The sequence below is a fragment of the Cladophialophora bantiana genome, assembly GCF_000835475.1.
Source record: "Cladophialophora bantiana CBS 173.52 unplaced genomic scaffold supercont1.10, whole genome shotgun sequence".
NCBI lineage: Eukaryota > Fungi > Ascomycota > Eurotiomycetes > Chaetothyriales > Herpotrichiellaceae > Cladophialophora > Cladophialophora bantiana.
Window position 1 is genome coordinate 1389929 of NW_015971584.1, and position 11714 is coordinate 1401642.

An 11714-nucleotide genomic window follows, 5' to 3' on the forward strand; every position below is an offset into this window, starting at 1 on the left:
AAGTCAGCGCCATGCGAAAAAGGGACAGCCATATCGTTCTAATATTGAAGCGAGATGTCCGCGGAGAGGACTTGAAAAGTGTCAGGCACGACGGAGATGTTCGAGAAAATCGATCTATTTGGGTTGGAAGAGGGCGTACTTTATGCTGGCGGTCAAGACGATGTGAGACTCAATCGGCTACTTCGCCGAGAAGGCTGAATAATGCACAAGGCGCGAGCGCTGATTGGCGGCTGGATAGTGTGATCGGAAGCCAAGACTATCTTAATTTCATCGCTCTTCGCTGAACTCACCGATGACCAAGCGACACAATTACTTACCTAGTGCTATCTCTGGCTGAAAAGAGCATCAGATCAACTGGACAACAAAGGAGAAGACGCTGGGCCGCTTTTGGATTGCAACAAAAAAGCACTTCTTTTTAGACTCAGCAGGACGAGGCTTTCAGCTCGGCACAGAATCTGCGAGACCAGCAAAGGCCAGCCTTGCTGCCCTGGATTTGTGCAACTCAGAGCTACAGCCTCCCGACCCTCCCCGACTTTTGGACACAAAAGGGGCAATTGAGCCTTGTATCAGAGGACTTATTTTGACCAAAAAAAAACTATTCCTCTTCGACTCGACTCGACCTACCAAGCCGAGTTCTTTCACAATGACACCCCCTACCCTCCCACTCGCTCTGTCTCACTCAGCCTCTCAACATCTAATCCTACTCTCACTTGAGCCATTAACACCCTCATCATTCTCCGACTTCGGCACAGCTATATGCCCACCCTTTACACCCTCATTAACGACTCCTCCCCGCTCACCCGCGTCTATCCCTATCCCACTTCATTCCCCTCATCAACGGCCCCCGGTCTTTGCAAACCAGAATTCTGCGCTTAAGACGTCTCCGGTATCGCAATTCACGAACAAATACCCCGCGAGCCCGGTTTCAAACCCTCAGATGAGCATGTTCTCTTGTTTCCCCAGAAACCTAAGTGGTATCGGCATCCAGGCTTCCAATTCGGGCGAGAGCATCTTCAAAGTCTCGATTCTGGAGCGACATCCTTATACAACCCAGACATTCAGTCCGCTCGGCCTCTCCGCCTCGGATTCTTCAGCGGTCTTCCTCGTGGTTGTAGCTCCCTCGCTTCCTTCTTCAACCACGGCAACAACTTCCAGCGGACACAAAACAACGGTTGTCGACCCTCCGGATCTCACCCGCCTTCGCGCCTTCCTGGCCAGAGGCGATCAAGCAGTCACATATGCCCCTGGAACGTGGCATGCACCCATGGTCGTGCTGGGCCAGCGACGGGTCGATTTCTTGGTCACGCAATTTGTGAACGGTGTGGCAGAGGACGACTGCCAGGAGGTGCTATTGGGGCGGAATAATGTAGGAGTGGATTTGGGTGGTTTAGGCTTGGATGTTCATGGGAAAAAATGGAGGCCGAGGTTATAAGGAGTGACCGGAGGATATAAGACGACATCGTGACAGTGGAAACCAGGACCAGGATTGTCAGCCGAATGTGAGGTCAATTTTTTGTTCGACATTGACATCCCGCCAAAACGGACATATTCAGGGGTATCATTTGCCAGTGCCAAACAAACACGGTCCGGCCGGCAACTGCCATCCCAACAATCGCCCGTTGTCGTCTAAAACTCAGGATCAGGGTGGCATGGTATCCAAAGCCGACCTAGCCAACACTGGGTTTGAATGGAGAGCATCACTTTCCCCCCTCAAGCTTTGTCACTAACCTCTTCATGCCTACCCATTCATCCATGCTGGCCTCACCATTCCCACACTGCAATCCCTTCCCGACGTCAAACACTGTCACAACGCCATCGAGTCCACCAACAGCCATATGGCTCCCTCGCTTTTCCTCCCACGCCACCTTGTTCAGCCCCTTGAACGGGACCACTCCGTTCTTCCCTCTTGTGGGACTTACCTTGACGATCGGAACTTCCAAATCATAACTAAGGTCAAACACCTCCAGCTCCCCCGCGCCTGTGACGCAAGCAAAAACTGAAGGCTTATGGGGAGCCCATTTCGCATCGTAGACAAGATCTTCTCTTGCAAGATTAAGGATGGGGCTCACGACTGTCGAAGCTGCGCCTCCTCCTGCTATGGTCGACGCACTCGTGCTCGAACTCGCAGCAGGCTTCACTCGCCACAATTTCACGGACCAGTCGGAGCTAGAACTTAGAAGTAGATCCCCTAGATCAACAGGTCCCCGTGCAGGATGGAACTGCGACGACATAACTGGTGCGGTGTGGCCTTTGTAGGCAACGCGGGTGTCCACGCCAGCTTGAGCTCCGGCACGATCGTACCGGTGGCATGGGTAAATGGTGCCTTCTTCGGTGCCGACGAGGAAAAAGGTTGGATCTGCAGCAGGGAAACTCATGCTTGTAGGGGCAAGGTCGTCGGTTTTGGCTGGAGGCGGGGTGTTGAGGACGAGATATTCTTGCGCTTGTGTAAGCATGTCCACCGACCATGAGCAGACAACGCCGTCCATTGAGGCAGTGATGATATTATGAGCATTAGGTGTTCCTACAACACTTATGCTGTAGACTGGATGTGTGTGGCCAAGGTGGGAACCGGATTGCGGCGTTTTCTGGACTGGCTGCCCCGTACGTCCAGAAGTTCTAGTGTCCCATAAGCATATTTGGCCTGAATAACAGCCGCCAATAACGAGATTAGGATGAAATGGTGAGAATCGAGCTGAAAGGACGTCGGATGACGCTGTGAAAACGTACTCCGGGCGAGATGGAGCATGTGTATTCCACAGCAAAACCAGACCAGCCGGTTCGTGAGGGGCAGACGGATTCTTGGTGTAAGAGGACAAGAGGAGTTCATTAAAATGTGGAGAAAATTGGATATCCGAGACAATGCGTCTGCGAGTGTATCGGTCGGAAAACAGTTGAAAAGATTCGCGTAGAGAATGGGACTTTTTGCCAGTTCGTGAATAGGGCGTAGCATCATTGTTGTCGTCATCATCGTCATGTGTGGATGTGCGAGTATAGTCTGCCAGCAAGTCATACTCATCGTCCATATCCAGGGCACGCTCAATGACTTTTGAGGAACGCTCGACGAAGTAAACGAATTCGGGAGAAGCAACCACAGCGTTGAGTTCAGTATTGGTAAGGGTGCGCAGGGGGAAGCGCTGCTGGTGATGAGAACTTGTTGATATTGAGATCATGGATTCTCGATTGCGCGTTGCTTGCAATTCTTCCTCAATTTCCTTGCGCAGCGCTTGCCGGATTTCTTCGTCTCTTTCTTGATCACGACGGCTGAGCCGTCTTCTTTGTCGGAATGATAGGTCGTCATCGTCGGAAGGATCTTGCGATTTAGCGGGTTCTTCGAGATACGGTTCTGTCTGCACGCCCTTTGTGTACGTGATATACTCCTTCTTAGGGGGGGCAGGCTCATGAGCGGAAGCATCGACGGAAATGGGAAACGAAGTATCCGAGCTCTCGGTCTGCGTGGCTATTGATAGCATTAACCTTCTTGGCGAAGGTTCGACATCTTGCTGAGGGCTGATTTGCCCAGTGAGAGTGCCCTGAATTGAACTGGGCCGGCTCCCCCTTCTGCTGGGCGAGGCTGTCGAGTCTCTGTCTCTCTGCCGATCGATTAGGCTCGAGACGAGGTGATCAATCTCGGACCTGCGCTCTTCGGCGGTTTTGCCAGGAGAAGGGGCCTGTGTGGTCATCAGCACAGACTCTAGTAGAAGCTGCTGGTAATTCATACCTCCCCAATACTCTGCCGACTCGACGTATACTGTTCCTGGCGCAGTTCCCTCTGTCGCCGTAGCTCTGCAAGGCGAGCCTTCTTGGCCAGTAATTCGTCCTTGCGCGACGACATGGTGGACTTGACGTTCGGATGCCAAAGGGCATTAGATGGAAAATAGTAACAGATCAAACATTTAGGCACGCGAAAGTCGAGAATCGCGCGATCACGTGATAGTTTAATCCCAAAAAGACGCAAGGGATAAGCTCGGACTTCTGAGAAACAATTTGCAGCTTCAACTCCCGCAACAATTATTTTCTGTTTCTTTCGACGCCCCCGCCGTTCTCACGCAGAACTGAACGGCTTTAGAAAGTTAGCCGCATACTTGAGCTCTGCATATCGGGCTCCAGCTTCTGCGACTCAGGTGCGGCTTCGGTCACTATGTCAACGTCCCAGGGAGTCAATGTACGAACTTTCCAGCGACCCAACATTTTTAGATGCTCAATCCGTGGATCTTTGTATTTGTACGAGGCATTCGCTGACTCTTTACAGGTACTCCGATGGTCAGCTCTTATTGCAGGTATCTTCTACGGATTTTCGCACCAAAGAACCATCACCGCACGTACTGCAGCTGCACACGAGAAGGCCGAATACGAACACAAAGCCGAGTTAATACAAAAAGCAAAGCTGGAATGGGCGAAAAAGACGCTACCTCCTCAGTCGAAGACCGCCAGTGGTGACAGTACGTGATTGCTATGAAATGGCTAGATCTATGGAGTCGTCGAGACATAGGACTGACAAGTAGAGCAGTTATTACGGACCCGAACGACAAAAATTTCGATCTTGAAGCATATCTGACAAAGCTTTCCGCAGAAAGCTGAGCAATCGAACCAGGGGAAGAACAGAAGCGACCTCAAATTGAGGATTGGTAGTATCTCGAAGAGCTAGGGCAAGGCCACAACTAGATATGGGCGTTGATTTCAGTTGATACCCAGATGATATGGTCTTAGGGATGGCAGATGCCACCCATGCACAAAGAGGAAAGTGCTGGCGGATGGTATACACCTTGTACATACTGGTCGAAGGCACGCGCTGTCCTAGTTGCGCTGCATGTAAAACCATGATTCATTTGACATGAACGAGGTACGGCGTTCCGAGTACTCTTGCCAGCTTTCTCCTTGCATGATGTAAGGTTGGTACTGGTCACCGGCCAGAGCATCGACTCCTCGCAAGTGTGATCGGAGGTTCGAAGTTTGCGCAATGTACGGCGTGTTGAGAAATCGCCGTTTGTCAGGACAAAGATATCACCCGAGGCAGTTCGTTTATTCGACCACCGTTGAAGGCTCATTTGCTTTCTTGACACCAATGCATGGCGTGCAGATGTTACCCTTACCGCCTGCCGCAGGAGACAAGAGCATGAAATACCCTTGCCTCGCTGCTGGAGGCATGTTTCAAGTAAGGCATGTGCCTCGAACTTGAGCAAGAATCAACGGCCGGAGTCGGCACTGCGAGCCTTTGTGTCCAATAGACATACAATTGACCCTCGAGCGACACGATCGAAACATGTCCTATGTGAACTCTGGAGGAAGGGTTCTGTCAGCCCTTATGCAATCCCCTTCCTCGCCTTCTCCGCATTTGCAGTTGACGGGAACGAAGCTGTGAAGGATGTACTCAGTATGCGGGTAGTATCTGCCGACAATTGGACTGTCCCCAGTTGGTGTTGGTGTGCTGGCGCTTTATGGTGGTGGTCCGTGTGATCCGATATCACGTGACAACACGAAAAACTCCAGTCATTGCGGTTGCCCGTCTTGGTCTTTCCTGGCCCCTGCAACTCCTCCATGCGGCAGAGCAACACCCCGGTTGGACACTCCCCCTGATCCTTCCGCTCAGACGTCGTATTCTCACTGGGCCAACGGATACTGGAACCGTCACGACTTGCTCTCAACCGCCCATCAACCCATCTGTCCGATCGATCTGGTCAGACCTTTAAAATTCTCGACACAGCGGACAAAAGTTTCTTCTCGGGAGTATTGGGGGGGCAGACTCGGGTCGATAACAGGCCCTTTTGCCATTCGAATACGACAACTTGAGCGATCAGACAGCGTAACCGCCTGTTCCTGGGCCTTCGAGGCAACAAGAATACGGGAGTGTTGGCACTGCGCAGCAATTCCGGTATGGGGCTAATACTGGATAGTATGATGGTGCAAAGACCTTTCTCGATGGCGACTGGAGACGGCGATTCGGAACCGCAGATCAATCACCGCCTTTCTCCTCCCTTGTCCTCTCTGCCTTGTTGGCCACCCTTGGCCACCACTTGGAAGCTTGCAACAATTCGAGCTTTCCCAGCCACCCTTTTGGGCTTCGATCACCACTGCCCCCTCAAATCTTGCTCCTCGCCAAATGAGGTGGCACACCTCACGGACAAACACCGAACTAGAGTGTCAGAAAAGGCCTAGACATTAGAAGTGGAACGACGAGTGATAGGAGGGCGCCAGCCAAGTTTTTTGGGCGGTAGTCCTCGTCCTGCAGAGGCAACGGGCGTGGCTCTTCATTTGTGTGCATACATGATACTTTGACCAAACTGGACTGTTCAATGGTCGATCTGCACACCCAAGGCCCCGACACACTGCTTGTCCAGGCAGAGAGATTCATCCTCTTCCCAAGTCCCGAGATCGAATCTACGAAAGGTATTGGCGCCAACCCCGCAAACACTACTCTTCCGAGAAGCCCGTGACCGAAGGTGGTTATGCATTATGCCAACCGCCTCCGATACGGAGCAGTGGATGCCCCCTTGAAAACAGTTGGGATGTATCCATTTTGGGCGCTGCATAACCCAAGCCCTCTCTGCCTCATTCCAAATTTTCGGTGTCTTTCCAGGCCTAAACTCCCAAACGGAACTGTTGGCTTCATAGAAACGGTCGATCGCAGGTCAATGATCGTCAAGCGTTTCTTCAGAGTCGAGCACGAAAACCACCGTCCATCACATCACCAGCACCTTTCCTACCCCAGTATTTCCCCGCAGCTAGGGTACCAGTGCAATGTGTTAGTCACCGTCCTAGTCTCGAGCTTGAGACGCCGCCCTCTCTGATCATTGGCGGAGAAGCATACCACCTGAGTTGTTACGCTGGAGCTTGGGCTTGATCCAGGTTAAGAGCACCGCGTCTACCTTTGCGAGTGGTGGATTCAGGTGGATTCCTAGCCTGGACCCATGCTCTTCCGCCCTGTCAAGCATTTGGCTCAATTTCGCGGCTTGCTTCCAGAGGTGCTTTTGTGCATTCTTCTCCACCAAGCACTGTAAAGACGGCGTTCGGTTGAACGGCTTAGGGGCTCTCCCCTCCACCGAGAGGAGAATCATCGATCGACCCTGGAGTCCGTGACGCGATCATGATATTGTCCTATATTATTTGAATCCCTCCCAATCGTCCCCATCGAGAAGAATGTCCCACGTATGTTTGTGTTCCTTGCTACAGCCTCTGCAAGTTTTCTTCTTCTAATCTTGACCAAGTCAACCAGCCTTGGACCTTTATTCTCTCTCCCAGTACCTATACCCTACCTATACCTCCGCAGAGTCCTTCCAACAATATAGGACATTGTCAAGATGTCGGCTCCGAATGTACCTGATGTCGAGAAAGATCATGCCGGGAGCGACTCTGTCAACGGCAAATATGACCTTCACCATGACCATCACAACGAGGAGACTGCTCTACGGCGAATCCGGACGGCCGGAAGCATTTCCATCACTCCAGAGCTCTTCGAGAAGATCTACCTTTCTCCTAAGAATCGGGTTTCCAACAACATTCGGTCGACCTTTGGAAACCCAACTCCTCTGTACGTCTGCCTTGATCGCTTTCAATACTCTTGCTAACCTTATCCAGTGCTCTCGTGGGGTTTCTACTCTCTTTGACTCCTCTGTCAAATATCCTTCTTGGATGGCGAGGAGCTGGCGGACTTGGTGCGGCTGAAGTGTAAGCTATGAAAACAGCTCGGATTAATGTCCTAAGCTGACTTAGGATCACAGTGGTGTCTACTACTTTTTCGGTGGTCTGCTCATGGTGTTGGGTGCTTTCCTGGAATTCATCCTGGGCAATACCTTCCCCTTCGTCGTCTTCGGCTCCTTTGGCGCTTTCTGGCTTGCGTTTGGAGCGACTCTGACACCATATTTCAATGCATCCATCGCATACGACCCGGCACACCCTGCCCAGTCTTCTTCTGACCCGGTCTTCGCTTCAACGTTCGCCTTCTTCCACGTTTACATGGGAGTTCTGTGCTTTATTTACTTCATCATCGCACTCCGAACCAACCTGGTCTTCGTGCTCATCTTCGCTCTCCTCGTTGCCGCATTCGCATGCCTGGCAGAATTCTTTTTCCAGATCGGTGAGGGAACAGTCAACACCACCATCCAACACTCCGCCGGGGGCATCACGTTCGTCGTTTGCCTGTTGGGTTGGTACCTCTTCTTTGTGCAACTTCTTGCGGCTGTCGACTTCCCTCTCAACCTCCCCGTAGGCGATCTCAGCCGATACATCAAGGGCGCAAGCGAGAGGGCTGAGAAGACTGAGTGAGCGGATATGAGCTTTGGGTGGCTATGTTTAATCGGGACCTGTAAGACGAGGCACGAGAGGCGAAGGCGTGCGTGGGTATGGGATGAACCGGAAAATTTTTCGTAAAAGGATGGGGGCACTGCATGGGATCCAGTCTCTCGCAGCTGCAGACACGCTGGGCAGTATAGCTAGGTATGCGAAAATGATGGCAGGTTTAGGATTGACTCATTACGATACGATAGCTGTTTTGAGTAAAAATTATACCCTTCTAATCTACGAATGTAACATTCAGGGGGATTCAACGATTATGCAATATTTCCATGAAGATCTTCGTGGGAGGATAGTACATTGTGTACTTGGAGTAACAAACAACAACCGCTTTCATACCGTTCATTCGCCATGAAATTGCCGCGACGAGGCTGTGCGGGTCTTACAACGTAAAGACGGTGAGGGAAAATTCGGAACATGCAATGCCATTCTAGACGTTCCTGACTGCTGCAGGTTGATCCCGTACAACACAGCCCAACTGTTAGGCTGCAGACAAGAGTCATAGAGGCTAAAAGTATCTGAATACTGACCTCTTGCGTTGAAGAGGAATCATACCACTGCATCGGAAGCCAGTTTTTTGTGGGCCTTGACCATTCGACTATTTTGGGTTTTCACCGTCCCAATCTCCTCTCGTCCGAAGCGAGGGTCGTCTGGCTAGTGAGGCCTCGACACCGACCATCTTGTACCTCGTATCCGCCAAAACCAAGCCTGCAGGGCTGCAAACCTACACAGAATGTAGTAGGCTGTACCGCTAGGCCCATGCTTGATTCACTGAGGCTCAGGTTCTGAGACATACCGCCTACGAGCTACATCACAACAAGCATCAGGTGGCGTAAGTAGTCTTCGGAACCGACTCCAAGGCTGGATGGAGGATCGGTGGACTTGTGGCGGCATTACAATCCATCTAGCAGTAAGTCCAGGCACCAAATTGTATGCATAACTGTGTGCATGGGGACGATACAATTCTGCGGAATGAATTCCACAAGCAGGAGTTTTGAAGCTAAAGAACGCGAGATGGAGAGAGATGGAGAGTACAGAGCCTGGAGTACCTCGTATCACATGCGGAGCCCACTTGGTTGAATCATTGATGCCTCCTCGGGTAAATATTGTTCCGTCCCGATTGCCAAGCGTTCACGGTTCACCGCCACCCCTCGCTGGCCTTGAGTCGAGGCTTAATACTATCAATTCGCACTGTTGCTTCTGGCATCTTGACACCAACAAGCTAATCGATTTAGACCGGCTGTTTCATTTCCACCCTGATTCACAGGGAAGGCTGTTGGCGTACCTTGACCGCATGGTTGGGAATCAATTCTGGGCTACACCCAACTTGACACGCAACCTATCTGGAGCCAGATCAAGATTGGCTTTTGCAAAGCCTCACCTCCTTCCTCGAAGCAGAAGCAGATTCTGTAGGACCAGAGTCCGCACAATGGCAACCATTATTCACACTCCCCGTGACCCGAACACCCTCTCCAACTACAACAACTGGCGGACACTCCACACCTCCACTAGCTTGGATATTTTGTTCGACGAGCAGAAGTTGAAAGGCAGTGTTACTCACAGCTTTGAATCCATCACAGATGGCGATAGTGATGAAATCTTGCTTGACTCCAGTCATGTCCAGATACATGGTGTCAAGGCCGACGGCAAACCAGCCGAGTGGGAGTTGCTCAAACGGCTGGAGCCATATGGCAGCCCCCTGAAGATCAAACTCGGACGCAAGCCGCACCTGAAGGAGAAGATTGACATCGAAATCAGCCTGGAAACGACGCCCTCGTGTACCGCCCTTCAGTGGCTGACGCCGGCCCAGACTTCCAACAAGAAGCATCCGTATATGTTTTCACAATGTCAAGCCATACACGCCCGATCGATCTTCCCATGCCAAGACACCCCAGACGTCAAAGCAACATTCGATTTCCAGATCAAGTCGCCCCTGCCAGTCATTGCATCGGGAATCGGTGCGAATGGCAATCCATCGTCCCCATCCCACGACAGATCCTCTCAACTCTACAAATTCCACCAGAAGGTACCCATTCCCTCGTATTTGTTTGCTATCGCCAGCGGTGACATCGCGACGGCTAAAGTTGGCCCTCGAAGTATTGTTGCTACGGGGCCCGATGAGCTCAAGGACTGCAGATGGGAGCTGGAAGAGGATACCGAAAAATTCCTTCAAGCAGGTGAATCACTTGTCTACCCATACGCCTGGGGTGAGTACAATGTCCTGGTTCTCCCTCCATCATTCCCCTATGGCGGCATGGAGAACCCCGTCTACACTTTCGCCACACCTACAATCATCTCCGGAGATCGACAAAACGTCGACGTGATCGCTCACGAATTATCCCATTCCTGGTCTGGCAATCTTGTCTCCAACGCATCATGGGAACATTTCTGGCTGAACGAAGGCTGGACGACGTATCTCGAACGACGTATCCAAGCCATCGTACATGGCGGCGACCAATGGCGCGATTTCTCAGCTGTGATCGGCTGGAAGGCGCTCGAGCAATCCATCAATGAGCAATTTGGCGAGCAACATGAGTTCACGAAGCTCGTTGTCGACCTGAAGGGCAAGGATCCAGACGACGCGTTCTCAAGCGTTCCTTATGAAAAGGGGTTCATCTTCCTGTACTACATTGAGAAACTGATCTCAAAGGAGCAATTTGATAAATTTATCCCTCACTACTTTGAGACTTGGCGGGGCAAGTCACTCGATAGCTACGACTTTAAGCAGACACTGCTCGATTTCTTCAAACCCAACGACACCGTTTCGCAAAAGCTAGCCACCATCGACTGGGATACTTGGTTCTACAAGCCAGGCTTCCCGCCCAAACCTGACTTTGACACATCGCTCGTTGATCAATGTTACCGCCTCGCCGATCAGTGGGAGAAATTCACCACGAATCCCAATCCGGACTTTGGACCAAACAAATTCGACATTGATGGCTGGTCGTCGAATCAAATTGTTGTGTTTCTCGAGAAATTGCTCACGTTTGCGGACAAGTTGCCCCAGCCGCACGTCAACTACATGGGCTTCATCTACGACCTGAAGGAGACAAGAAATGTCGAGATATCGGCGCGGTACTACCAAGTTGCGATGAAGGCCGGAGACTGGACGATCAAAGGATTCGTCACGAAGCTCCTGGGCGAGGTGGGTCGGATGAAGTTTGTCCGGCCGTTGTACAAAGGATTGATGAAGATGGATTATCAGCTGGCGGTGGAGACGTTTGAGAAGAACAAAGACTTTTACCATCCGATTTGCAGGGCCTTGGTGGCGAAGGATCTTTTCGGGAGTAAACAAGAAAAGAAGTAGGATACGTTGTGATGGCACTTCTATAGGCGGGAGAGCAGTCACTCGGAAACGGGCAATACATTGCACGATGGAGAGAGGGAAGAAACTCGTGCCTGATAAGCCGCATGTGCCATGGATTCAG

The 11714-nt window shown here is 51.5% G+C and overlaps 5 protein-coding genes across 5 annotated transcripts; 4 read left to right on the forward strand and 1 right to left on the reverse strand.

The window, feature by feature from the left end:
• Positions 1-643: 643 nt before the first annotated feature.
• On the forward strand, positions 644-1432 carry Z519_07404 (uncharacterized protein; the record flags this gene model as incomplete). The annotated part of the gene is made up of 1 exon (XM_016765139.1): positions 644-1432. One exon carries the CDS (start codon positions 644-646, stop codon positions 1430-1432), a length of 789 nt encoding a protein of 262 aa, XP_016619089.1.
• Positions 1433-1697: 265 nt separating this feature from the next.
• Z519_07405 (uncharacterized protein) lies at positions 1698-3832 on the reverse strand (the record flags this gene model as incomplete). The annotated part of the gene is made up of 2 exons (XM_016765140.1): positions 1698-3668; positions 3719-3832. The coding sequence occupies 2 exons, from the start codon at positions 3830-3832 to the stop codon at positions 1698-1700; spliced, it is 2085 nt and encodes a 694-aa protein (XP_016619090.1).
• Positions 3833-4138: 306 nt separating this feature from the next.
• Positions 4139-4578, forward strand: Z519_07406 (uncharacterized protein; the record flags this gene model as incomplete). The annotated part of the gene is made up of 3 exons (XM_016765141.1): positions 4139-4162; positions 4250-4439; positions 4508-4578. The coding sequence occupies 3 exons, from the start codon at positions 4139-4141 to the stop codon at positions 4576-4578; spliced, it is 285 nt and encodes a 94-aa protein (XP_016619091.1).
• A 2717-nt stretch (positions 4579-7295) lies between these two features.
• Z519_07407 (uncharacterized protein) lies at positions 7296-8259 on the forward strand (the record flags this gene model as incomplete). Its single annotated transcript, XM_016765142.1, has 3 exons — positions 7296-7525; positions 7573-7662; positions 7716-8259. 3 exons carry the CDS (start codon positions 7296-7298, stop codon positions 8257-8259), a joined length of 864 nt encoding a protein of 287 aa, XP_016619092.1.
• Positions 8260-9715: 1456 nt separating this feature from the next.
• Positions 9716-11593, forward strand: Z519_07408 (leukotriene A-4 hydrolase/aminopeptidase; the record flags this gene model as incomplete). Its single annotated transcript, XM_016765143.1, has 1 exon — positions 9716-11593. One exon carries the CDS (start codon positions 9716-9718, stop codon positions 11591-11593), a length of 1878 nt encoding a protein of 625 aa, XP_016619093.1.
• Positions 11594-11714: the final 121 nt, after the last annotated feature.